Genomic DNA, 27,676 nt, shown 5'->3' on the forward strand with positions numbered 1-27,676 from the left:
TTCATTGTAGAGAAACTTACTGACTGATTTCTTTACAGTGGTGATGATAGGAACCAGGGGTTGCCATGTCTACAACACAAATATAGCCATTTTATTTACTATCCAAAACCACCAGTGAACCTGCACATGTCTTCTGATTTTTATATGTAGTGTTGATGGTGGTAAAATAGTCATATATCAGAAAAAATAAGTTTCCTTTAGGGACTGCCATACAAAGGGACTGCATGTATCCCTCCACTATGAATGGATTACAATACATAGATTAAAAGTACAATTTAAGCCTTAACTTTTGTCACAAAACTATCATAAAACAATGTGTCAGACATCCCTTTATCTAAAAGCTTTCTGTGAGGGAGCTCTCAGGGGCATTAAACTCTTCAGACGTCTGGGTCCCATCACCACCAACTCTGCAAGCTTCTCTAGAACTGACCATTTCACATCCAACCACTCAGAATGACTGTTTGCATCTCAACCGTTTAATTATGTTAAATTTTTAAAAAATTGGTTTAGTTTTCCTTTTACCTTAGTAATCAAATCCTTTACTTTTTCAAATAAAAAGTGTATTTTAAAATCTAAAAAAGTGTTTTTAACATATGGGGAGCAGTCAAATGTCTACACAATGTGAAAATATCATGTTTGTCCTTTGGGTATCTGGTCATTGCACACACACACACCCACGCAGGTTTGTCTTCTAGTCTTTGTGGGGTATTTCTATTGCCTCGTCAAACTGTAGCTAAACCTAAACTGCTAACCAGGCCCATTTCTGAATTGTAGCCCTAAGAGACATCCTACTTGAATGCCCCAAAACCTAACCCCACATTTTCTTTTCTTTTAAATAAAAATGTAAAAATGTGTGAAAACACCTGGACTCACTGCACTTTTTGACAAAAAAAAAAATTAATGTTTTTATTTTTTAAATAAATAATAAAAAATACATATTCGGAGCCCCCTGGTGTTTCAGGGGCCCTAAGTGACTGCTTATACTGCTTAGAGCTAGAAACCGCCCTGTACTTAATTCAAGTATAATCAAGTATAATCACTTACTTGTAATCCCATATTCGTGGGGTATTTCTGTTACTGTCTGTGTGGCTAAATGCTTCTACAAATGGCACAGTGCTAATTCAATCCTGACTTCAATCTCATGCACCAAAAGAACGGAGTCCCGCAAGTGACATCCCGTTTAAATAAAAATAATGCGTGGCCGTATTAACATGTGGGAATGAGATCCTAATGTGAAGCCATGACTTAGTAAGGCATGGGAATGAGATAATTAAGTCGTGGCCTTAAGATCATACCTTATTAAGCTGTGGTCAAGGCTTAATTATCTCATTCCCATGCCTTACTAAGTCATGGCCACCGGTTATTTTTATTTGTACGGGATGTCACCAGCAGGGCTCTATACAAAAGTAAATATTGTACTTTTTCCTTAGATGCTGTCAATCCTAGTGAGTCCCCACAAGCAGCTAAATACGCACAGAACTTTATTCACACGGGCTTTGCCAGGCCAATTTTATTTAGCCCCCCTCCTAATGTACAAGCAAATGTACATTACTAGTCCAAATTATCTATAGTTTATTCTCATTCACAATACACTGTAATAGCTGGGCGCAACCTGGGGGAGGAGCTAAGTAGGGCACCTCCTCTGCTGTGCTACCAGAGATTGACTAACGTAAGATTCGGCCAATCATATCCAACCTTATATTCTGTAAGCCAATCATACCAGACATCATACTACGTAAGCCAATCATATTAGACCTGAGGGAGGGGCTCTGTTTATGCACTGCAATGTAAAAGGGTAACGGAAGATTTTGGCTAAAAGCTCACTAAAATAAACATTAGACGTTACTCAAAATCTCTAATATACAGAGTCAAACAGAGCGAATTCATCAACCTACAGTATGGATTTGAGGCAATTTATGGTCACTATAGCTGGATATCTGTTTTTACCTGGTTGTGAAGTAACTAACCTAACTAACGCTAGCTAACTTTCATTAACTTTGCGTTTAAGTAAGGTAAGGAAAATAGGCTAGGCTAACAGAAACATTAGCTAGCTAACTAGCTGACAAGCTAACCTAATTAGTTTAAGAGATTATTGGCAGCTCTTTATATGCTTTGTTTTTAGATTTCTCTTCAGTATTTATGAACAATGACACCATATTTGCCATATATTGTTGTAAGTTAATGTCAGTGAAAGGGTCGAGGCTGAAGTTGTTTTCCTGTTCTCCTGAGTCTTGTCGAATTTCCCGCTGCGAGGCGCCAGAATGAAACTGCTGCAGCATTAAAGGAGGAAAATTCAAATAAGAAGTTTGATAAAAATGAATGTATTACTCAACACAGGAACAGAGAGAGAGAAAGACGAAGCTGACAGGACTGAAGGAGCAGAGCTGATGGAGGTTAGTGATCATGAAGAAAGCGAGGGAGAGTTGTATAAACCTTCGGTCAAAATTAATACTGAATTTAAATTAACTGAGAAAATATAATATTTGTCACCATGACCACGATATTCTGTCATTCTTATTAAACAAGCCTATAGAGCAAAATCACACCCTTTCTGATTGCACTACCTGAGACTGATCTATAATCTGTGTGTTTGAATAAGAGTATAACTATATAGAGACAGATCTACTGTGGGCCAGTTTGACCACATAACCATTTTTATGTACTTAACACGCTCCTGTAGTGGAGAGACTGGATTCGTGTGGGTTTCGGCTGGTGGTCACTGGCTGAAGTGATTGTGAATGTGGTTTAAATTATAATTCAGGGCTGGCTGTCATTTTTCTGCAGTTTGAAATGATCGCATTAGACATCTACAGGGGGAGAAATGAACAACACGACTAAACGTCGCTGCGGTGGGTCTTTTCATTTGTTCTCTGCTGCCCCCTGTTGACTCTCCACGCACTGTGAGCTGCACTGAGTTGTGTGTAGACCCGCTACACTGGGGAAGCAGTGATCAACAATAAGAGCAGTTTTCTCCAAAACCACGACGGGAAGAGAATCGCTTAGCCTAGCTGTGAGTGCTAGGCCTGTAATCTGTCTCTCTGTTTGCACTCTGATTTCACACGGGCATGAGTCACTAGTGCAGAGAGAGAGATGAAATGCACACGAGAAATACTCATACACAAAACATATGTATAGAAAAGATATATATATATATAATATATATATATATATATAATATATATATATATATATGTAAAGAGAGACACCCACAAAAAACACAGAGAGAGGTGGGTGAAAAAGAGAGAAAGAACCCACAAAGAAAACCATACAAAAACAGAGAGAAACAAGTATAGAGAGAGAGGAGCACAGAAAGACAGAGAGAGATATGTAGAGAGAAACAGATGCACAAAGAAAAACAAAAATATAGAGAAAAGAAAGAAGATGCAGGGAGAGAGAGAGAGACCTCTTCCTCTATAGGTGCCTGTAGTGCTGTATCAGGTGAGTAAGAGTGAGTGAGTGAGTGAGCGAGTGAGCGAGTGGAGAGCCGCGCGCGCCTCTGAGTGGGAGAGCGGGAGGCGGAGCGCGCGAGCCGCCGTTACCGAGCAGCACAAACCGGAGTAACGGACACACTGCGCTGAGAGAGGATCTCTAATGGGCGAGAGAGGTAGGAGATAGGAGAGAAAAGCGCCATAAACCAGCACTCGCTGCACTTTCACACCTGGAGCCGCCTCACACGACCAGCTGGACCAAAAAACTTCGGCGAGGTCGGCGCGAACAGGCGCTGCGGGTGATTTGGTGGAGTTCAGCTGTTTGAAGGCTGGTTCATGGCGGTTGCTTGTTACCTTAGCTAATGTGAAGAGTTCTGGAAACACTCAATAGTTCTTATTTTTTTCTTTCGTAAGTAAACTTAGCGGTGTCTTATCCGTTCCTTAGTAATATTTCCGTGTTTATCTCTCTCACCTCTCAGTTGAGCACTTTTTAGCGAATTTCCTGAGGACTAGTTAGTCTGAAGAGTATAGGAGGTGTTTGAAATGTGTAATTTAGCTGCTTTGCTACGAAGCTAGGCAAATTTTGCTATGTGGCGAGAAGTACGAAAATAGAAGGTAGCTAGTGGGGCACAACAAATCCTCAACAAAGCTGAAAACAGTAAGGTTACTTACAGGGTGAGAACTGAATATGACTCAGATTCAGATATAGTGGGAGCATTCAGGTGCTCTGGTTGATGGTTGTTCAAGGGTTCTTTAGTAAAGGGAATGGTTCTGTATAGAAGTTCTACACAGATCAATTTGCATGCCTGAAGGTTCAAATTTAAGGAGGTTGTGAACTGTATATAGTTCTATATGGAACCCTTTTAAAAATATAGCGCCAAAAAGGATTCTGCTGTTGTCAGTCTAGACAGTATTTGGGCTATATAGAACCATTTTTAAAAGGGGTTCCATATAGACCCGTATACAACACATTCTCCATCAATCTGAACAACAATTTCACCAGGCAATCGAACATTTAAGCATGCAAATGGAAACCTTTAGAACCATTCCCTTTACTAAAGAACCCTTGATCAACCATCTGTTTAAAGTATGTAGACCATGAGGAGACTCTGATATTACATAATAAGAGGTTTGTGTTAGAAAACATAGGCTTGTGGTTAATATTGGGTTACTCACTTTTGACTGGCTTTTTGTAATGAAATAAAGGTCATAGTGCCTACAAAGTCTGTCTGTGTCTCTCTCGCTCTCAAAATGTTCAGTTTTCAGCCTGTTAGGTAACAGTGAGTAGGGCTGGGTGTATCATAGTAATAGTAATTTCTTCTAGCTCACTTCAGAATTGAGAGATTCAACTTCACATTACTTGATCTGAGGTAAACCACAGAACAAGATGATATGATATAACGACTAATACACTAATTATGTTATAGGACTAATGACTAATATAATGAATAATATGTGTGGACATCATGGCAAAAATATAACGTCATGGTACTTCAACATTTTCTCAATACACTACATGTATTGTGATATTCAGTTTTTCAGTCAGAACAGACAAAAAAGCCCCAGTAGTGCCATACGTAAAAAATACCATCTGAAACTATGAAAACTATTATTTTAATTCTGTGTTGCAGTTTCACGTCTTGCGATGAACTAAATCCAATTACACAGACCAAATTATGATGTCTTTGTAATTAAACATGCAGTTTGTTAGGACATGACGATAACCCGTGTGCTCGGAAAAGCATATTGTGACGTAATGTGAAGTAATTTATGACAATAACAATAAATACTGTTATATAGTCTCCCCTTAATTAATGCACTGTGTATGGTTAAAATGTATACTCCATGGCAGCTTGTGGCCACTGTTTGATGCAACATTAGTCTGTTAGGTCCTGATATTTCATTACTTTAACCAGTTTTTAACTTCTTAATGTAATACTCATCTGTAGTCAGGATAAATGTGGGTGAAATGGCAAAAATGTAACATCAACACATTTTCACAGTAACAGAAAATGTGTTGATGTTACATGATGTTATGTGATTTTTTGTGGACAAAATGCATCTGGAGAAAAAAAAATAAGATGAAGGCATAATGGTATGACATCCAGTCAGCTACTTGTTACTGTGCAGCTTATACTGTTGCTGCATGCTGGCTTGATCTTAAATTGATCTAAATCTGTCTTTCATGATACATGCAGTTGTTCAGCATTTTAGAAGTACTGCTAATGTCCATTTACAAAATGAATAGCAGGATAACAGTAACATATTGTCATAGTGCCCATCCCTAGTTCAGCCCATTTGACCGTTTTGTTTCCAGTTCTCTTGATGACTAATCTGATCTTTTTATTTCTGTAGCATGACTTTGTCCAGTGCCCCACCACTTCGTAGAGGAAGCACCCCTGTTCCAATCAAACATCAGCTCAGAAGGGAAGAAGCAGTCAATGATGACTGTGATTGGACGCCGGGACTTGGCGGAACATCCCCTCCTCCAATAAGCTTCATCCCGGCACAGGATGAGGTCATTAGTGTAGACGTGGAGGAGAGACAGGATGGCCCTCTGAGGATTGCACTACTTGGCCAGAATGGGGTGGGCAAAACGTCACTCGCTATCGCCCTCGCAGGGGAGATGGACAGGACTGCGTCTGTGGATTCTGATGGTACAGTGATTTACTAAAGTTATGCATCCACTTTATCATCATCATCCACATTAGCAGAATTTTATATCTTGTATTTCCACTTTATGAGGTTCACCTACCGTTATCGTACAGACCCACGTAATGGGTGTACAGTTACGTTCTGTAGCCCATTTCTGCAGATTTGTTTAGCTGCCCTCTATCCTGTCCATCATTGGTCAGTTTCTGAAAACAGGACCTTTGCAGTGACATGGGCTCAGATGAACTGTAACTGCACAATGGCATGGTAGAGTTTCCAGGTAGGTGTTTCTAATTAAGTGGCTAGTGAGTACAATTTTGCATAAACTGGAAAGACAAGTGTTCTGTTGTTGATTATGATGATGATGATGATGATGATGATCTTTCAGTGATTGTTCACAGACATTTAACTGAGCTGTGGGTGTTTAATTGTTGCAGCATTTCTTTGACCCTGTACAAATACACTCACTGGTTAATGCATACAGATTAGGATCTGACTGACATGAAATTTGTTTGCGAGAATTAAAACTAAAAAGTTCCAAAAACTGATAATATTAACAGTCCATTAATATATAATTTAATATGGTTAAAATTTCTGACTAATATACTTGCCAGTTCTTAAGTGTTATATTTCTTAATCTCAAATTAACAGCAAACTCTGGCAAAGTCTGAAATGCCCATATCCTGCATCGTCCTTGTATTTTATTTTCCCCCCTTATGGCCAAATGTAACATTTGTATGGGGGTAAGAATCAGTTTTTTGTGTTAAAGCGTAGGCCTAGACATATTTTACATGTTTCTGTCATTTTAACTATGATGGCGTTATGTGTTAGAATTCACCAGTTCAGCTTGTATAGCTGTAATAGAAGTGAGCAGATGTGAATGCCAACTTTGTAGTCTATAAAGTGAACCGTTTTTCTCATAGCAAAGATGCTATGGTATAAAGTTAACCAATATCCGTGAGATTTTTGCTGATACCGATAAATCAGCAGACCTCAAAAATATTATTGACCAAACAGTATATCCTTTGGACCCTAATACATATAAACACACTGGTTGATTTATACTGGGTAGAAAGGCAGACTGTGCTGTATTAGGTGCCAGTGAAATATCAGTCTGTCAGCAAATGTCGAATTATAAAACAAACGCCCTAGTTATGGCCTCTCGGACTAGACAGCTGGCTTGTTAAATGGAGACCAGGAGCGTGACCTTATGATAGCTAATGTGGTGCAGTGGATAACAGTGCTCGGTCAAATGTAAGTTGTTTTTCTGCAGTGTGTGGTGGTCTGTGCTCCGAAGGGAGCTTATTGCTGTTACACAAGCCCTAGGAGAGGGAAGAGAAAACACAGCAGTCCCTCAGGAACCTTTTATTCTCTCTGGTCACAGCTATTTGTGTGTGTGTGTGTCTGTCTGTCTTGTAGGAGAGGGCTATGTTCGAACTGTCACCGTGGATGACGAGGAGAGCACCATCTTTATATTTGATAATTGGAGACAGGTGAGATTTTTAAGCTCTGTGTGTGTGTTAGGTTGATCTCTGCACTGAAAGCATGAACATGAGCATGGTTTTCCTTTGTCTTCAATATGTCTGCCACATTTACCTTCTTCATATGTTTAAAGTACATAACTAGTTTAAAAAATAGAATGATATTTTGACATTTTCTTGTTAAAAAATCCACCAAGTATTTTATTACAAACATCTGTACACCTACACATTAATGCAGTTATCTAATCAGCCAAACATGAGGCAGTTGCGTAGGGCAAAACTTCATCCAGAAACAGCCCAGCAGCTTCAGGTAATGTTCACATTAACATTCACAAACAGTGTGATCTTAGTGATTTTGACGATGGCATGTTTGTTGGTGTCAGGCTTTGAGTATTTCTATAACTGCTGATCTCCTGGGAATTTCACGCACATCTGGTGTTTACTCAGAATGGTGCAATAAAGAAAAACATCTAGTGAGTGGCAGTTCTATGGATGGTTCTAAACTGGTTTGAGCTGACAGAAAGGCTACTGTAACTCAGATAACCACTCTGTATAATTGTCGTGAGCAGAAAAGCGTCTCAGAATGCATACATCAAACCTTGAGGTGGATGGGCTACAACAGCAGAGGACCATGTTGCGTTCCACTTCTGTCAGCCAAGAACAGAAAGCTGAGACTGCAGCGGGCACAGGCTCATCAAAACTGGTGATTTAAAGACTGGAAAAACATAGCCTGATCTGAAGAATCTTGACTTCTGCTGAGGCACACAGATGGTAGGGTCAGAATTTGGCACCAACAGCATGAATCAATGGACCCAAACTTCCTTGTGTCATTAGTCCAGGCGGTGGTGTAATGGTGTGGGGAATGTTTTCTTGGCACACTTTGAGTGCTCCAGCCTGTTTGAGTATTGTTGCTGAGAATGTGCGTCCCTTCATGACCACATTTTACCCATCTTCTAATGGCTTCCAACATGAAAATGCATCATGTTACAAAGCAAAAGTCGTTCAGTTTCATGAACATGACAGTGAGTTTTTGTTCTTCAGTGGCCTGTCCAGTAGGGGCTACCGATTATCAGCCTGACTGATAGGTAAAAACATTGCGGTTCAACAACGTAGTTGGCAAAAAAGCTCAATGCACTCGCTTATTTAATTTCACTGACTCCAGCCAAACAAACATGACTCGTGCATGCAGCTCGAGCCCTGTCCGAAACACTATGTGGTGAGAATGAGGTTCCTGTGTGTGGGGGCAGACACGCTGTTCTGTAGGAGTTTGAACGCATTCAGAATGTGTGCGCCTGCAGCAAAGCCTTAGTGGACCAGCTATGAAGACAAGTCTCTAGAAAGCAGTAAATTATTTGTAAAATCTTATTGTATTGTTTTACATTTAACAAAAAAATTATACATAATTTCTGGTCAATTTCATTTCTGTTTTCTCTTGGTAAACGTGTAGACAGCAACTTTCAAAGATTCCACCACTCTGCTTAGACTAAACAGACTGTTTCCACAGAATCATGCAGTGCAAAAGACATCTGATATACTCAGCAGCTCAACTACTGCTTGTCATGGCATAAAATATTCCTTCATTGTTGTTGCTTTTTAAAAAGTAGTGACAATTTTACTGCATGATTGTTTAGATGCTTAGTGTAATACTTTTACTCTAATACATTAACAGTTCTATGTATTTGGTTAGTGTAAGCTTTTGAGCCCCTTTTTAGCTCCATTTTTCTTTCAAATGTCACTGACTAATAAACGTCCTTGAGAGCTAGAGATATGTTTATTATCTTAAAGGCAACTTTAAAATGTTTGTTACTGTTTTTGCTGTCTGTACTGTCTAAAGCTTAAAGCAATTTATTTTTATAATGTTCTAGTGTTCATAATGTAAGTTGTGAATAAGAGTTGCATCCTTGTAAATTTTCACTTTTTCATCTATGGTAAATGAACATCAGCCCCAAATATTGGTTATCGGTATCCTTCGTTACTAATAATCAATATCGGTATCTGCCCTGAAAAAAATATCAGTCAACCCCTACTTCCCAGTCACAGGATCTGAATCCAAACCCCAAACCCGAATCTGAATCCAGTCCAGTCACAGACACCTTTGGGGTGTGATACAGCTTGAGATTTACAGCATGAAAGTGCACCTGAAAAATCTGCAGGCATATGATGCAATAATGTCAGCATAGAGCAAAATCTCAAAAGAATGTTTCCAACATCTTGTGGAATCCATGCCACAAAGAATTGAGACTGTTTGAGAGCAAAGGCCCTACCCTGTATTACTATAATGTTTCTAACAAAGTGCTTAGTGAGTGTGTTGGGGTGTTGAATTAAATACACTTAGACTTCATACTAAAAATTGTGTGATAACAGGAATGGTTTCTATAGTTCTGTTTGGCACAATCCCAAATATTCCTAAAAGGAATAATCATCAAAGTAAAAAAAATGGAAGAATTTAGCTTCTTAGCTTCTTATTTGCAAAACAAATAAGAATTTAGAGTCATGAATTCCTAAGAGCTACTCTTTTTATAGAAACGCAAGGTCTGGCTGTATAATGCTGTTAATAAACTTGTAAAGCTTAGTTCATTTAATGTTGAGATGTAGCCTTATAGTCCACACATTTTTTGTTTGCTTTTGTTATTATGAGCCATAATAACACTCATTTGCCAAACACAAGTGCAAGTGAAAGTTATGTTAGAATTTCTCCTGAAGTATACACCATTATATAGATGGGATTTTGTACAGGTATGATGTCTCCTGATTTAATCAGTGTTTTTCTATGGCATTACCCAAATAATGGGATCCTGTTATTTTACATATTGAAAGTTATTATTATAGTAGAGGTGCTCTTGAATTCAGCCATAGATGCCAACAGAAATCATGAAATATTATATTCTCATACTTTTATTTTCATTTGTTGACTTAGTTCAATATCTGGTCTGATTGTTCTAGAAATGTGGCTGTTGAGCCACACTGGTTGAATGCAGAGACAGAGGAGGCAGACAACATACCTCTACAAAAAGTTCTCTATGTAACAGTGTATGGTTTCGGTCATCTTCAGACCACAGCATCGGGTTACACACATTAGATAAAGGGCTTCCCTTCTTGGGAAAAACAATGTTATGTCTCAACACTTATATATTTTGACAATATAGGCAAAATGGCCTTGGACAAAAAGCATCAGACTAAGCTAAGCACCTGTAGACACTATGGCCTCGGGTGGTTAAGTTTGTGTGACGTTCGTGATTCCATTTGTTCTTACTGGATTATTTACAGTTTTGTGGAAAAAAGAATGGTAACCGTATACTGCAACCACAAATTTACTGAACTGCATCATAATTGTGTTCTGTTATTTGACAGAGATTAAGCTTCAACTCACAAGTTAACCTTTTTTTCCATGCAATTTTGCACTTTTATTTATATTATTTGTAATTTATTTTATGTCTTCTGAGAAAGTATGAGCCAGAAATTTGTGCCAGTTATCCCTTCAACAAGTTGTTGTCTTTTTTGGTGGAAAAAAAAACATTTCGGAATTACCAAAAAATAAATAAATAAATGTGAAAATTATATTGGTATTCCTCCTAAAACATACAGCATTACATAGCTTTTTGTAAAGGTATGATGTCTCCCAGTTTCACTTTTTCCACAGTCATTTTCCATGCGATTACCCAAATACTGGGATCCTGCACAGGCCTACTTTACATATTAGAAGTTATCATTATAGTGTAGAATTTCTGGAATTCAGTCATAGATAGCGGTAGAAACCATGAAGTATTATATTTTCATAGTTTTCCATCTCATCTGACCTATAGGGATGCAATGGTATAGGGGGCCTTCAGTTTGTTTGTTTATATATATATATATATATATATATATATATATATATAGAGGTATGGTTTTGGTATCTTTATTTGATTCCTTTTCCAAAAAAGGTTGGGATTTTGTGCAAAATGTAAATAAAAACAGAATACAGTGATATGCACATCATTTAATCCCTATTTTTCATTTAAAATAGTATCAAAACAACATATCAAGAGTTAAAACTAAGAAATGTCACTGCTTTTGAAATCGTATATGTCCATTTTGAATTTGATGGCAGCACCGCATTGCAAAAATGGGACAGGGACATGTTTACCACAGTGTTGCATCAACTTTGCTTTAAGCAACACACTGTAAGTATTTGGGAACTGAGGAGACCAGTTGTTGTAGTTTTGAAAGTTAAATGCTTTCACATTCTTGCTTGATCTAGAATTTTAGCTGCACAGTTAATGGGTCTTTTTTTGTTGTATTTTTTGTTTCATAATGTGCTAAATGTTTTGATGGATGACAGATCTGGACTGTAGGCAGGCCAATTAAGCACCTGGACTCTGTTACTAAAGAATCATGCTGCTGTAGTTCATGCAGAATGTGGTTTGGCATCGTCTTGCTGAAATAAGCAAGCCCCTGAGAAGCACGTCATCTGTAATAATGCACCACCATACCATCACAGATGCTGGTTTTTGAGCTGTTTGCTGATAAATAGCTGGATGGTTCCTCTCATCTTCAGCCCAGAAGACACAGCGTCCATGATTTCCAAAAAGAATATCAAATTTTGCTTTATGAGGCCACCATACACTTTTACTCTTTGACTCAGTCCATCTTAAATAAGCTTGGGCCCAGAAAAGGCAGTGGCATTTTTGGATCCTGTTAATATATTACTTTTCCTTTGCATGGTAGAGTTTTAACTTGCATTTGCGGATGCAGCAATTAACTGTGTTTACAGACAGTAGTTTTCAGAAGTGTTCCTGAGCCCATGCAGTGAATCATGTCTATTTTTAAGGCAGTGCTACCTGAGGGCCCAGAGATCACAGCCAGCCAATACTGGTTTTTGGCCTTGTCCTTGGCATACAGAGATTTCTCCAGATTCTCTGAATCTTTTAATGATATTATGTACCGTAGATGATACATTCCCCAAGTTCTTTGCAGTTTTAAGTTAAGAAACATTATTCTTAAATTGTTGCACAGTTTACCACACAGTCTTTCAGAGTGGTGAACCCCTCCCCATCTTTACTTTTGAAAGACTCAGCCTCTCTGGGATGCTCTTTTTATGCCCAGTCATGTTACTGACCTGTTGCCAGTTTAGTTGTGAGATGTTCCACCAGGTGTTTTATTAGCATTACACAACTACAGAAATTCTGATAGGCTCCAGAGAAATTCTGTGGATCTGAATGTACAACCTGTGTGTAGTCTGCAGCGCAATAAGCAAGTTTTGCAAAATGTAGGAAAATAACAGGCGTATAGTAATAATGCAGTTCATGTATCCGTATTAAACCGTAGGGGGCGTATCGACGGTTCAATAACATACCATGTACTATTGCATCCCTATTACAGTGTCCTAATAGCTTATTATTGTAAAAATGCATTATTTTGAATGTAAAAGAAAATAAGTCCTATATGTACATATTAATTAATATTATTTAGTAAGCTTTTTAAGGTTGAACTAGTCCTCTCTATTTTTCTGTCACTTCTCTTCCCCAGCGTGCCAATTATCACCTTTAAAGCATTGTCTTTGGGTTACTTTTCAGTCAACACTGATTCGGATTACATCACCCAGTCATCCAGGCCTACATGTCTGTGGCATATTGTGGCTTGTTGCCGTGCTTATCACAACAACACAACAGGATGAAGTGTCTCATTTCTAGCATGGTTATTAAAGTCATTTGTACAAACCAAGCAATGCAAATAAATTGGTCACTATGGCATCTGGTTTGGGATTTCCAGAAGTAACTAAAACATTAGTCATTTAGATGGACTTGGGTAAGAAATGTCTCTTTGAAACATATGGGAAGGCTTTAGACCTAGCTATCTATCACCAAATCAGAATTACTGTTAAAAAAAATTATAACCCATTCACTCACGTGCTTGATGCGTTTGCATGTGAGTACGGAAGTGTTCCAGTTTCACAGTCTCTTGTGATTTTATGCAGATTGAAAGACATTTTTGAGGAATTATACCAGTGAATGGGTGGGAACGAATAAAAGAAAAAACTCAGAATTATAAACATTATGGGCCACAAGGAACTAAGATTTCAAAAGAAAATGCACCTGACACTGCATAACTGTAAGATGTACTTATCTAATTTAGCTTCAAGATATTCACATTTTAATACTTATTAGTGACTTACTGAAATGAAAACAAAGATGAGAGAACAAAACAGTACACTTTATCTGTACAACCTATGTTTTATTACCATGAACCTGAAGAATGACATTTTGTTCCACTGTAAGTTATATTGAGGAATGACCATAAAGACTGCTAGACTTGACTTGATTCGTACATTTTGAGGTAGATGATATTCACTCCAGGAAAGGTTTCTGATTCTGCATGTACTGTCTGCTGACTGGCTGAACTGCCTGGTGTCCAGTGCACCTTTGTGCTTTGTGCCTATTAGGGCAGGGTAATTGCTGTGGATGTGTTGAAGACAGCTAGTGATTCAACTGTGCTCCACAGGGTGTTGCTACGCTAATGAAGAGTTGAGGAAAGCAGCTCTTGGGGAGACTCTCTGACTCTGTGGGCCTCTAATAGCTTTTCTCTGCAGGCAGGAGAGAGTGTTCCTGAAAAAAAATACTTTAAAGAAAATGTATTCAAACCGTGTAATGACAGTACAGAAAGGGCAAGGTTGGGTAATGATCGGTCAATTTCACAGTTCTTTCACAATTTTTTCTGTGATATTACGTAGATTATAAGTAACTTGAGGTGGCACAGGAACCAATACTTTGGTGCCATATTGTAGCCAAAATGAAAAAAAAACATAAAAGCACTGATTTTCTACAGATTAAGTAGCTCAGAGTCGAAATTGATGCCACATTCTTGTCTGACTGCACGCAGATGAAAACAGACGCAGGAATCAAACAGTGTGACAAGTTCGCCACTGCAGCAATAGCACCACTAAATAAAGCTGTTTTCACACCTAGTTGATTTGCTAAAGTCTGCACCAGTTTGGGTTTCTGTGAAATTGTCTCTTTTTTCATTTGGTTTGGTTGATTTCACAACAGCTAAAGTGCACTAAAAATACATGTGTGCTCATTGTTTGGTTAGAATTTTGAAAGGGATCCAAGTGCTCTGTTATTTTGACGTTTGTCTCCATTGGTGCCAATAACTGACCTTTCTAAATGTTCTCAAGCTCATCATTTGGTAAAATCCAGATCTGTCATATCCATCACACACGTGTACTGTTGATAAAAATGTATTTTCTCACCCATTTCATAAAGTGGAAATTGAGAAACTTAACTGTGTATGTCACAATCCAAGCAATAACTGTACTTGATCTCTACTTCTTCATGATTTGGATTGTCAGTTTGAATTTAACCAATCAATCAGATCTCTAATGCTTGGCCCAAAGTACTTTCTGTGCTTCATGTGTCAAAATCAAATACTTTGCTGTACTTTTATCTTATTGCTTGTCTACTGTTATTAGCAGCAGCTTGGGCTACAAGAAAGACATGAGCATCTGTCGAGTTAAATATTAAAACAGACAGATTCTGAGGACAGTACAGCACTGACTTGCTAGGAAAAAGTAAAGAATGCTCTGATGTTAATTTCCCTTGTTTGGTGCAGACCGTCATAAAAATCTATTTCCTCCAGCCATAAACTAAACCAGTGTTCACATGGAAGTGGACTGAGACCTGGGTTTTTGTGGTTTATCCATGAGATTCAGATGTTTGGTTTGATGTGCACTGTTCAAGTATGAAAACAAACTGTCCTAAATAAAACATTTAATTTGCACCAGACAGCATAGCACACTAAACTCACATATTAAAATACATTTCCTTCGAGATAAATGAAAGTAAACAATGTCTTTGATCATTTCAAACTAAAAGTGAGGGAGGTATTATCAAATTTAGCAATTGAAAGAGCCTGAACAGGTCACTTTCAGTTCAGCCTCATGGTTAATTAACAGCTAGCATAGCAAAAGTGGTCCAGAAATACAAGTGTTGTTATTATTTTTCTTTGAAATTACTGACATTGCTTTGTACTCCTGTTTGGAATTGCTGGAAGGCTACATGCCATTATGCTGTTTGTTTTAGTTGTTAATGTTCACATTTACTTCAGTTGTTAATGGTTTTTGTTGTTGTGGTATCAAATGAGGTATTGAGAATGTAATTTCACTGGTATTGGTATTGGCTACCAGAATATATATGGTGAAATGACTACCAGAATATCTGTGGCCAATACAAGAAAATATATAGACCTGGCACACTCCAGCCGCTTACTGACACTCAGATCTTGGCACATTGATATGTGTATTCGAACACTTCATATAAGAGTCTAATTTACTCCACAGCTCCAGCAACTAATTTGCTTGGGCAGAAAATAAATTACAGCTCCTTTCCTGTTTTCCAGACTATCGTACTAATAATGAAGATGTTTCAAATAGAAGGCGCACAGACTCTCATTTGCATTTGGGTTGCAGTTCTACCCTGCTCTTTTTGAACGCAACAGGGAGATGACACTTTATCTTTCAGAAACATAGTTGAAAGTTCCTAACAAGTGTGTTGGAATCATTAGCAAAAACTGAACTGAAGATCAATAAGAGCTTCGCTCTTTTTTTTTATACATCCAGTGAAGTTACATAGTTTCCCTGCACACTTATTTTGTTTGTTATTATCATTATTAATTTTCTTAAAACATTGATTCCCTTTGGGAAGACAGCAGCTTTCATTATTAAGTTGGAATCACTATTTAAGACTGACTGAGCAAAATGTGTCTCTATGGCTCTTTCTGATAAAATGTGCTTTTCTGATTTGCATCAAAATTCTTAATGCTTCTTGTGAAATTTTAATATATAATCCAGGAATCTGAGGTCTAGACCCAAATTGAGAATAAAGGCTGTGATTTCATCTCTTCAGCAGTTCCACCATGTCAGATTCATGAAAATATCGCATACATGGCATCAGTAAAAAGGCAGTTTAGACATGACAGTAGACATGACGTTATGATCATCATGATAGCTATGCCCCAAAACGTTTAGGGAGTTTTTCAAAGGCTTCTAAAGAGAAGTCTGTCAGGAAGATGAACATGCCGGCAATTACATTTCAGTCACGTCTCCCATAATGGGCTATTCGATGTTTAGCACTTATTTTTCCTGCACAGGTGTTTCAGACTGCAGTGCTGGAGGGCCACAGGACTGCATAATTGCTCTAAAACACCTGATTCAACTCATCAGCTAATTATGAAGTCTTGTCATTGTAACAACTTTTAAGTTCAGCTCCATGAAGAGTGTAACGGGGGCTTTGAGTTACGTGGCCTTGGAGTTTTCATATTCAATTCAAAAGGCTTATTCCAAAAAAATCTTCAAAAATATATGTGACTTCAAAGCCACCCATTACCCATTATTGAATTCACCTGCTATTTTGGCTGATTCTGCCTGGTATATAACTCCCACAAGAGTACCCAGAATGCCATGTGAGTCCAAGCACTCACACAAAAATCCATTATACCAACGACCGGCTCATAAGAGATCATCTGCTATCATCTACTTCACACGTGTTGAAGCACCAGCCGCTGTGTAGCAAATCAGCATGGTTCATGCGTATGTTTCAGATGAATCATGTATTTACACCGACAGTAACACATTGGATGTCTCTCTCATGCTTTCTCTTCCTCTCTCTGTCTCACGCGCTCTCGCTCTGACAGGATCTGTCCACGCTGGTGTGCGAAGTGTGTGTGTTGGTGTTTTCGGTGACAGACAGACGCAGTTTCCACCGCACGGCTCAGCTCCGCCTCCTCCTCAGGGAAAACCAGCCCCAAACGCCCATCATTCTTGTGGGTAATAAGAGTGATCTGGTCCGCTCCAGAGAGGTCACCACAGAAGGTATGTTCTGTTTGACCTGCTTACTACTCATTTTTAAATGAAGAGCTGGGAGCGTTGAGATAATTGTCCAGTCCCGTGTTTCCTCTACCATAGAAATTAGTGAGCGTCTCATCAAGTAATCTTGGTCATCTGCCCACTAATCCCATCTAAAAAAAGCACAAGACAGTGGAACCTTCACATTAAGGCAGATATGTTTGTTGTTTTTTTTAAGACTCTGGGAACACGGAAAGAGAATGGAAGAAGAAGGAAAAATCTTAAATAGCAACGATTAGTATATTATTTTTCTTTTACACATTGCATCTAAAAGGTGAATACATTGGTTACACCCTAATCTACTAAGAAGACCAGGCTTGAACAGAATAGGTGTAACCTAGCCTAGATAAACTTGGACTGCACCCATGACAATGACAATAACTGTAACCAAAGGGACATCATCATTCAGAATAATCACAGAAAACAAACTGGTAAGGGCAAACACGAAAGGGGTAGGTCGAAAAACACAAAAAAGATCATACACAAAAAGGCTTAACAAAAACAGAACACTCAGTATGCAACAATGAAGTTGGCGGTACTTCACAATGTGCTAGTCCAAAGCCCAGGCTTAAATACTGACTAGCTAATGACTAGATGATAAATAGGCGTGTGTAATCAGAATTCTGGTGAGGAGGAACAAAAGAATGAACGTTCATTGGTGGATGGTGAAGGGAGGACTCCAACTCATTGGAGTTGGAGTCCTCTAAATAGTCCATGGACTCAACTGATCCCACAGGAGAAAGAGAATAGACAAAGGAGACATCCTCGGCAGGAGGCGTGACATTAGTCAGTAGGAGTGGGGGAAAAAAATCGATTCTTAGATGCATTGCGATGCGGACGTGGATGATTCTGAATCGATTCACAAATGTCAAAAATCGATTTTCTAATATTTAATTTATAATGTAATGTTGATGGAACGCAAAAGGCGAAACTTGGAAGTGGGTAAGTGCAGCGCCCGGACAGTCTCTGACGTGCACATAACAAAAACACAATTGGATGAGTGAGAAATCCGACCGGCACCCTCTACATTAAAAGCTAGGTTAGGTCAGGAGTCGACAACCCAAATGTTAAGAAGAGCCATTTTGTCCTTTCAACAAAAATCAGACGACCTTGGGAGCCACAACATTTTATGTCCAGTATGTCTCAGTATGTGCTAATATCCTAGTATAGGCTAAAAAATATAAACAAAAATGCAGGCTTAGAACAGTTTCTTGTAAAATGTCTCTCAACGTTCAACTGTTTTACGAAGCTGAAGTCAATTCTCATTCACCAGCTTCTCGTTTGAATTTCCCCATTCCCCCATGCCTGAGGCGCCAGAATGTAAAGGCGTTTAAGGTGGAAAGGGACAATTTGAAAGAGAAGCTGACTTCAGCTTTGCAAAGTTTTAGTGTTTGTCAGTCTATCGTTGCAGATTTCGTACCAGGAAACCAACTGTGGTGCTTATAAATGCGAATAAGTCCATTCGTCTCCATCTGTTCATCTTAAATCGCTCTCTTTGCCTGTGAGACTGTGCGTTGCTATGTGACCTGCAGTCTGCATGCCAGCCTTCAGGGTTATAGGGTAGTGAATTAGCAGCATTTAAGAACATTTATTGTTAAAACAGTGTTAGAACGATCAGTAGAGCTTTATTTTACTACAAAGGAGGATTAAACGACAAACATGAGAAACCATATTACACATTTCTACCCGTTTTCCTACCGGTTGTACTTGCTGCCAACCAGAGGAGAATCGAACAAGCGATGTCAAAGCTTCCACCCAACTCGGAAGCGAATTACAAACTCTGTCGCACCTTTAATTGCCAGGGATTTGCCATACTAAGTCGTTGAGAACCAGGGCTTTCGTGCTGTGTTGCACATTTTGGGGCTGAGATACAGCGTCCGGTCTCGAAGATATTTTACTGACGCAGCAACCCCCCCTCTCTACAACCAGACCAAAACCAAAGTTAAGGACGGCTGTAACGTGCTGCGTGGACATCCATTGCCACAGGATCTTATTTCACTGTAACAGCGCATTTTATCACAGATGAGTGGCAGCAGCGTCTCATGTGCTCCAAACAAGAGCACTGAATGAGAGCCTTCCAGTTCACTTACCACATCACTTCCATTTGTTTTATTAAAAAAGATATTGGAAGTAAATTCATTCTGGATCATTCCAGATACTTTGCTTTAAAAATACAAAGTCGTCAGAAAAAAGAAATGCTGTATAGGAAAAAAAAAGATGCATCGAGATGCATCGATAAACGTTTTATAATCGCATCACAGCCCTCTGAATCGTAATCAAATCGAATTGTGAGGCGCCTAGAAATTCCCACCCCTATTAGTCAGTCAGTATCCAACTCACTTCAGCTGGTACTGATAAAACCACAGGTCATCAATATTAGCTGATGGTAACCTTGGCACTCTTGCACAGCTTGCTGTATGCTGTTATGTTAATCACCAAAGCTTTTATACCAGAAAAACAATGCACACAGAAAGCAACACAGAACATTTTTATGCGTCAGGTCCTTTTTTGCCACTTGCGATCAGTAGCATTATAGTGGTTACTAACTAGGAACACTAAAATATTCAATATTAATTCTATATTGTGTCATCTAGACCTGTAATCAAGACAGTTTAACAACCAATGAGGCCCTCTAAAAATAAATTATCAAAGAAACACTGATATTCTTCATGCGCTAATATATTGTTCTTTTTTCATATTCAAGAGAATCCAAGAAACGTCTTCCTCTAAGACAGATCATTTCTGTACAGTTTGACAATTAAAAAGAGCTTTTTGTAAGTGCACAAATGTAGTAATGACAGAACATTGTGAATAGCACAGTTATTTAAGAGCTCTGTGTGTTCTCCTGTAAATAAATCCGTGTCAGTTGGCTGACAGCAGCTTACTTCACCAATTTTGAAGTAGAGCACGTTCAGATTGGGATGTGCTGCCTGAGCCTGTGGCCTAGAGCCAAATCGTTCGAATGTAGATTCAACTCAGAGTCAAATTCTAAAAATGTCTGGGTGCGGTTGTGCAAGCAGTTAGCTTGGATATAGATTTTTGTGCAGCGTGACCTTTAAATTTGTGCACTGCACTTCCATCCCAAATGTTTTTTTCTGTATATAGTTGGTAAGCAGTTCTTGCTCTCTTTCCACCTCTGCCTCCATTTTCCTCAGTCTCTCTCTCTCTCTCTCTCTCTCTCTCTCGCTCTCTCTCTCTCTCTCTCTCTCTCTGTGGCTCTGCTGTCTGCCAGTGAATCTCTCACTCTGCCTTTCAGACTCTCCAAATCTTGCTCTTTCTCCTCTTCTCTGTGCAGTGACAGGCAGGGTGTGTGTGTATGTGTGTGTGTTTGTGTGTGTGTGTATGCATGAGTGAGTGAGTGTATGCAGGCGGTTGTTTGTGCATGTGCATTTTCCTTTCAGTGTGTGTATGTGTGTGTCCTATGTGGGTCCCAGCTGGAGGAATGGGATGTTGGCAGATTTATGAAAGCAGAGATGCACACTGGCAGAGAACAGCAGCATCCACTCTGTGTGGGAGGAGAGGAGGATGGGCTTTAACATGAAACTATACACTCACGCTCACACAATTTTAGATTGCTCTCACTGGCTGCATTTTTATGCATCTTTATCCATCTTTAAAGACAAAAGCAAAACAAAACGACTTTGGAGAAACTGGCACACACACACACACACACACACACTTTCTTTTAGGTCCTGCGAGTTTGTGGATGTTGTGTAATCTCAGCTCTCGCTGCATGTGTGTGCGTGCCTGCAGCGTGTTACATGGCATTTGGGGTTAATTGCATTCAGAGGCGTTGGATGGAAACTGCAGTGCTCTCTATCCAGACTCTAGCTCATTTAGAACTGTCCAGAAAGTTCTTTTAAGCCCTATTCAGATTGGATTAGTATATCACGTCTGTAACGAAATAAGATTGGATAAAAGTCTCAAATAGTGCCTAGTCAAACATGCGTGTTGGGGTGAGAAAAATTATAGATTTTTAGATGCATCGTTATTTTCTCTTAAAAGTGTTTAAATCCGTTCACAAAACAACATAATATGATTTATATATATGCTCAACATAACATTGAAAACCACATTAAAGTGTAAATGAAAGTCAACAATTGTGTAACAATGTTATTTGGATAAAAAGGATTCTGATAAAGTAAAGTTTTCTACATTAAACTTTGCTATACATGCACATACTGTTATATGACTGAAAACATAGAAATTATTGATTTAAATAGCTTTTTTAAACGATTGGAACATCCCATTCGTTTATGTATCTTTGGACTTTCTTATTGCAGTGTTTTATGCTTGGCTTCTCAAATCTAATATTTTTAATTTCTTAATGAATGATTTCATCAGCATTTCATGTTTCTGGTGAACACGAAACACTGTGAGCTCTACAGTTAACAGTATTTTTATAAAACCTATATATAAATAAGTTTTGCTTCTCAGCTTTTTAGGCTTTATTAGATGGTTAAATTGCCTATAGGCTTAACAAGTGCACAGATTGTAGGCTACATTCAAATTTAACTAAGCTAACACTTCTTGTTCATTGCTTCCCACACATAGTCTATACTGAATTGTCATTATTACCTTGGCAACTGTAGTCACTGCAGTGCAAAATGCTCTCTTTTTTTCTTTTTCTCATTGGCACTCTCTTTTTTGTTTTTGTTTAATAAATGAATGGTCTCAAATAAATGTGAAGTACGTCACGATTAGTTAAAAACTTAATTTACAAAATTGCAAGATGATTCACAACTTGCACTATATGTCCAAACATATAGACAGCCTTTTTTTATTAGTAGTTTCAGCTTCTTTAATTTGCACTAGTGTGCACTGTTTGTGGTCCAGGCCTAATCATCCAACCTGACCTCATGCTCATCCAACATTAGTATCTGACCTAAATCTCTTGAGGCTAAATGCAATCAAATTCTCATAGCAATGTTCCAACATCTTGTATAAAGCCATATCAGAAGTGTAGAGGTTGGTACTGCAACAAAGAGTGTACAAACTCTGTATTAATCCTTTGATTTACGAAGAAACGTTGGATGAGAAGGTGTCTACAAACCTTTGGACATTATATATATACTGTTCAGTTATGACCACCTCCTTGTTTCTGTGCTCATTGTCCATTTTATCAGCTCCACTTACCATATAGGTGCACTTTGTAGTTCTACAATTACAGACTGTAGTCCATCTGTTTCTCTGCATACTTTGTTAGCCCCTTTTACCCCTTTTACCCTGTTCTTCAGTGATCAGGACCCCCATGGGCCCTCACAGAGCAGGTGCTATTTGGGTATCTGTTTTTGGTTGGTGGACTATTCTCAGTCCAGCAGTGACACTTAATTTAAAACAGTGACACTTATTTAAAAACTCCCACTGCTGTGTCTGATCCACTCAGACCAGCGCAACACCACCACCACATCAGTGTTACTGCAGTGCTGAGAACGATCGATCACCCAAATAGGACCTGCTCTGTGAGGTTCCATGGGGTCCTGACTACTGAAGAACAAGGTAAAAGGGGGCTAACAAAGTACGCAGAGAAACAGATGGACTACAAAGTCCTCCTTCCCCCTGAAACTCTCTCCAGGTTTATTTTATACCTGTGGAAAACACTGTTGTTAATTAGAAATACAGGGAAAAATAATCGTAGTGTAATAATCGGCTGTAGAAATAAAAAAATTAAATACATTGACAATCTTTTTATAATTGCCCCTTGGCACCCTGAATCAAAATCAAAATTAAATCGTGAGGTGCCTAGAGAGCAACAGCCAAAAACATTTTTCCCCTAAATGAGACGACATCTGTGTGGAAAATCATGGACTTGTGCATCAGGACAGAACTAGTTTGGTGAAAACGGTAGGTAATTTTCTCAGGGGAGGAGGGAGAAAAGCACCGACATGGCCGTTCTAGATGGAAATTATATCGCACAGTAGCACCTGTACAAGAGAAAATTACGCTGTGTAAATTTAATTTTAAAAGGGCTTTAGCTGGAGAGACTTCAGCCGTTCCATTTCTCTTTGTATCTACCATCGGGGACGTATCACACTTTAATTAATGGATGAGATTTTAATTGCTGCCAATTAGGGAAATTACCATTTTTGTGGTTGAACATAATCTGTTCCCATTAGATTAGCAGCTCGGCACTGCCATCTCTCTTTCCCTCCCTCTCCCTCCCTCTCGTTCTCTTTCTCTCAGCTTCTGAGATTTTTCCGGAGATGTCTTGAGAAGTGTGTGTGTATGTGTGTGTGTGTGTGTGTGTGTGCTTGTTTGTGTGTGTGTGTGCTTGTGAGTCCACGTGTAGGTGAAGTTCTATAATGAGGCTTTTCATCTGGAGAGGCAGGTATCTGTTACACTGCTCTCTGTGTAATGTTTACAGACCAGGGTGAGGATGACTCAGAGACAGAGAAGGTGGGAGAGAGGGAGTGAGAGAAAGAGAAGGAATGAGAAACAGAGAGAGAGAGAGAGAGAGAGAGAGAGAGAGGAAAAGCAGAACTGAAGACAAGGCACTCCATGACCCACCTTGAGCCACAGTAATGAGTCGGCTGATTTTCTCCTCCCTCCTTCCTCCTCTTTTTCTTCTGGCTATGTTTACCACTGGGTCTGTGTTTTGTTATTTTCACTCTTCCAGTTTTTAACACTATTACAACGCTATTTGCTGAGAAATCATTTTTGCCGTATTATGACACGGGTGTATTAATAATTAAACTGTGAATATGAAGCAAGAGTATACAGTGTTACATGTTATTTATTTTGGGTATTTTTGCATTTTATCATTTAGGAAAGAGTTGTTTCATATACTTTAAAATGCCAGCTACTTTTTACACTGTCAAAATTTAATGACGTATGGACCAAATAGAAACGGTCCATATTACTACTACTAATAATAATAATAACAATAATAATAATAATATTGTTACTGATATCATATTAAAAGTTAGGAATACTTTTTGCTAAAAGTTACCGTTTTAGAAACACAGTGTTGTCTTGCAAGAGTGACGATATACATTGACAACAAGGTAGGAGTGTCTAATAGAATGGACAGTGAGTGGACACAGTGTTTAAAAAGTACAGCAGCACTGCTGTGTCTGATCCACTCACACTAGCACAACACTGCTATGGCAGTGTCACTGCAGTGCTGAGAATGATCCACCACCCAAATTACTCCTGTTCTGTGTTAGCCCTCCTTCGCGATAACACATGAGCTCGAGTGTTCTATTGCTTTTATACAACAGTTAAATAAATAAAGTAAGAAATAAATAAATTGGGCTGTGAACGTGGCATTTAATATGTTTTAATGTTAGCAATTCCTTACGCCAAATTATAGTTCCTTAACAAGCAGCTTGTTGCTATGTCAGAGTAACGAGCTCCGCTCACTCGCTGCACAGTCTGCCTTAAGCCTCGCCTTTTGAAGTATGAACTGAGCCATGAAACTGCTGCAATATCAGGTTTAGCTCAGTTTTTGTCATTTTTTGCTTGATCAGTGTTAAAGTTGTTTTGTTCCAGCCAGTCTGTAAAGCATCTTACAGCCCATTTTGTTTGGCGAATGGTATTCGGTTTATGTCTGGCTAGGTCCAGGTTGTTTAGCTGTTCTTCTGTCACAGCTGCCGACTGGAAAAACTGCTCAGTGGTGATGACAGTTTGAGAATTTAGTGCAGTCTCATCTTCAGAGTCTGACCAAATCGGCTGTCGGTCAAATGTGATCTTAAAAGTGTCCACTTTCCACAAAGTAAGAAGTAATAACGTTCAAATGGCTTGAGCATCTCCTACAGCTGTCAAAGTCGTTGCGTAGCAACAGTGTCTCAGCGGAGTGATACAGTGTTTGTGAAAAAAAGGTTAGAATGCTTCTCAACCAATCAGCTTGTGTGGCTGGAACTAACTGTTGTATAATATTATATATTTTTTATGAAGTAAGCACACCAAAAACAAACTGAATAAAGGCAAACTGAATAAAAAATTATTAAATTATACCCTAGTATTTGGTTGTAAACATCTTGCAAAGTCCAAACCTTTGACATGACTTCTTCTGACGAAGACTATCTTCTGATAGTCTTTCGGATGCTTTTGACAAACTTTCATGAGTACTTTTCAATTCTTGTTTATTTGGAGGGTTAAAAGGAAATTCCACACATTTTTTATAATTTCTTAATAATGCATGAATTTGAACAGGAACACTGGTACACTCCAAAACTTTCACTTCTTTCCTCTGTTTGGTTCCTTTGGTAGTTTTTGTACTGTTGCATAATAAATCATCAGTAAATGATATTGAAGGTAATTTCATTCAAACAGGCTCATGCTTCTGAACACTGCTTAAATCTTTGTATGGCTTTCATAGTTTGTTTCACCAGCAGTTTATACCTGCACTTTGGAAGCTGGTCTATGATGGTTATGGGTCAGGCACAGTTTATCTCAGCCAAACTGGTCATTGCAGTTTAACATTAATATGTTTCAGATGTTTTTGCTGTGTCCAGATGTGACTGAATTAATTTCTCTTTGGCATTAAAATTGTTAACTTCGTCCTCAGAGATAAGTCTTGATGTCTAATTTATGGATAGGTGCTCCAAAGAGAGACACAAAGAAGCAACAAGACATTGTAGTTCATAGTTTTTGCCCTATGCAGAGAGTTACAATATTTTTTTTATTTGTTGTTCCTTCTTGCCTTTCACTGACAACACAAAGAAGTCTTAGAACAAACATTCAATATAGCACAAACAACATACAGTATTATGCACATGGCACAAAAAATGCTGTTATTCTATAATAAAAAAGACATATATTACCAGGAAGACTCCAAAAAGAAAATGATGATCTGTAGTGTTGCCCCCCGAAGAAAATTTGCACAGTAAAAATCTATAATAAAAATAATTCTGATTAAAACTGTCTTAATATCACTGAAGGCCGCTGTATATTTTACGCTGTGAGCTCTCTCTTTCTCTTTTTCTCAGAGGCTCATTCCAGTGCTGCTCTGTATGAATCTCCATATCTGGAACTGTCCGCCTCTCTGGACCATGGCACCACGGAGCTCCTGGAACTGGCAGTGCGGGCAGCGCGTGGCGAGAGTATTGGGCCACTAGGGGCCGGCGGAGGAGAAGGGGCATCTGGAGGCCGCCGCGAAAGCCTGACCACACGAGCCAAACGCTTCCTCGCCAGTCTGGTGCCACGCTACCCGCGCGAAAAGGAGCGCGAAAGTGGCAAGTTCTTCAGGCAGAAGTCTCGCTCCTGTCATGATCTTGGAGCTCTGTGAGCGAGAGACCGAAAGAGAGGAAGAAAGATGCACAGAGAGTACAGGGAGGAGGAGAAGGAGCGGATAGATAGAGATAGGTAATCGATAATCTAATGAGCAGCAGTGGAGAATTGGAAGGAAAAGAGATTAACTAAAATTTTTGATTGTTGTTGAAGAAGCGCAGTGTAGAGGAATTGATGAAATACAACATGAAATAGAAAATCACAAGGGAACAAAATGGTTTTATGACTACATCTAGAATGTATGTAATAGCATTGTAGAGCTATAGCGAGTGTTCACCACTGTAAACTACTTCTGTATATACGTCCCCATTGGTCCAGTCACACACCATCACTGCTGAGGGCCAATCATAGCATTTAGTACATGTAAAACTGTAGCGCTGTGACTGACTGAACTACTGTATTTTGCATGCTCCATTATAAAAAGTTCAGTTCACGTAAATGATTTGAGGAAACTATCTACTTTGAGTAACTTGTGGTGTGCTACTACATTAATTAGTATGAGTTGTAGAAATAAAATTAGAACAGATCCATTGTCTCTAGGAAATTGATTTTCACAGACCTTTTGATTGAACTTTTCACATTGCAGTATCCCTTGGCTGTACCACTGAAGATGTACGTGCGAAGAATTTTACGTGTACTAAAGGCTTTGATTAACTTAGCCCTAAGGTTTCATCCTCCATTACTGAGAGGTAAATTAAATGTATTAAACAAAATCTGAGGATTCAGTTTCCTTTTTTCTTTTTTCTTTCTTTTCTTTTTCTGTGAGTACAAACTCTTTCAGCTCCAAATCTTTAACACCAAGCTAGGGGAAAGAACACCTAAGAACTGCATCAGATTTTATTCAGTTAACACACAGACATAAAATCTGATGCTAGTGCTATTGAGTGGAAGGAGTACCAAGTCATAAGCAACGGAAGGGCAGTAAACGGTAGAAACTGCTGCTTTCCAGTATCAAGCCATGGCAGCGGCAATATGTGCCACAACATGCCTGAATTTAACATTAAGAC

At 38.8% G+C, this 27,676-nt stretch overlaps 1 protein-coding gene across 2 annotated transcripts; it reads left to right on the top strand.

Moving 5' to 3' along the window:
- The first annotated feature begins 3,330 nt into the window (after nucleotides 1-3,330).
- LOC118815928 (GTP-binding protein REM 2-like) lies at nucleotides 3,331-27,382 on the top strand. Of its 2 annotated transcripts, none has more exons than XM_036582352.1 (5): nucleotides 3,331-3,438; nucleotides 5,784-6,085; nucleotides 7,500-7,573; nucleotides 17,228-17,405; nucleotides 26,369-27,382. In XM_036582352.1, exons 2-5 carry the CDS (start codon nucleotides 5,785-5,787, stop codon nucleotides 26,665-26,667), a joined length of 852 nt encoding a protein of 283 aa, XP_036438245.1. In that variant the 5' UTR covers nucleotides 3,331-3,438; nucleotide 5,784; the 3' UTR covers nucleotides 26,668-27,382. The 2 variants fall into 2 exon arrangements, with proteins under 2 accessions (XP_036438245.1, XP_036438244.1); XM_036582351.1 differs by lacking the exon at nucleotides 3,331-3,438 and adding an exon at nucleotides 3,482-3,604.
- Nucleotides 27,383-27,676: the final 294 nt, after the last annotated feature.

This window comes from Colossoma macropomum, unplaced genomic scaffold, assembly GCF_904425465.1.
Source record: "Colossoma macropomum unplaced genomic scaffold, Colossoma_macropomum, whole genome shotgun sequence".
Classification (NCBI taxonomy): Eukaryota; Metazoa; Chordata; class Actinopteri; order Characiformes; family Serrasalmidae; genus Colossoma; species Colossoma macropomum.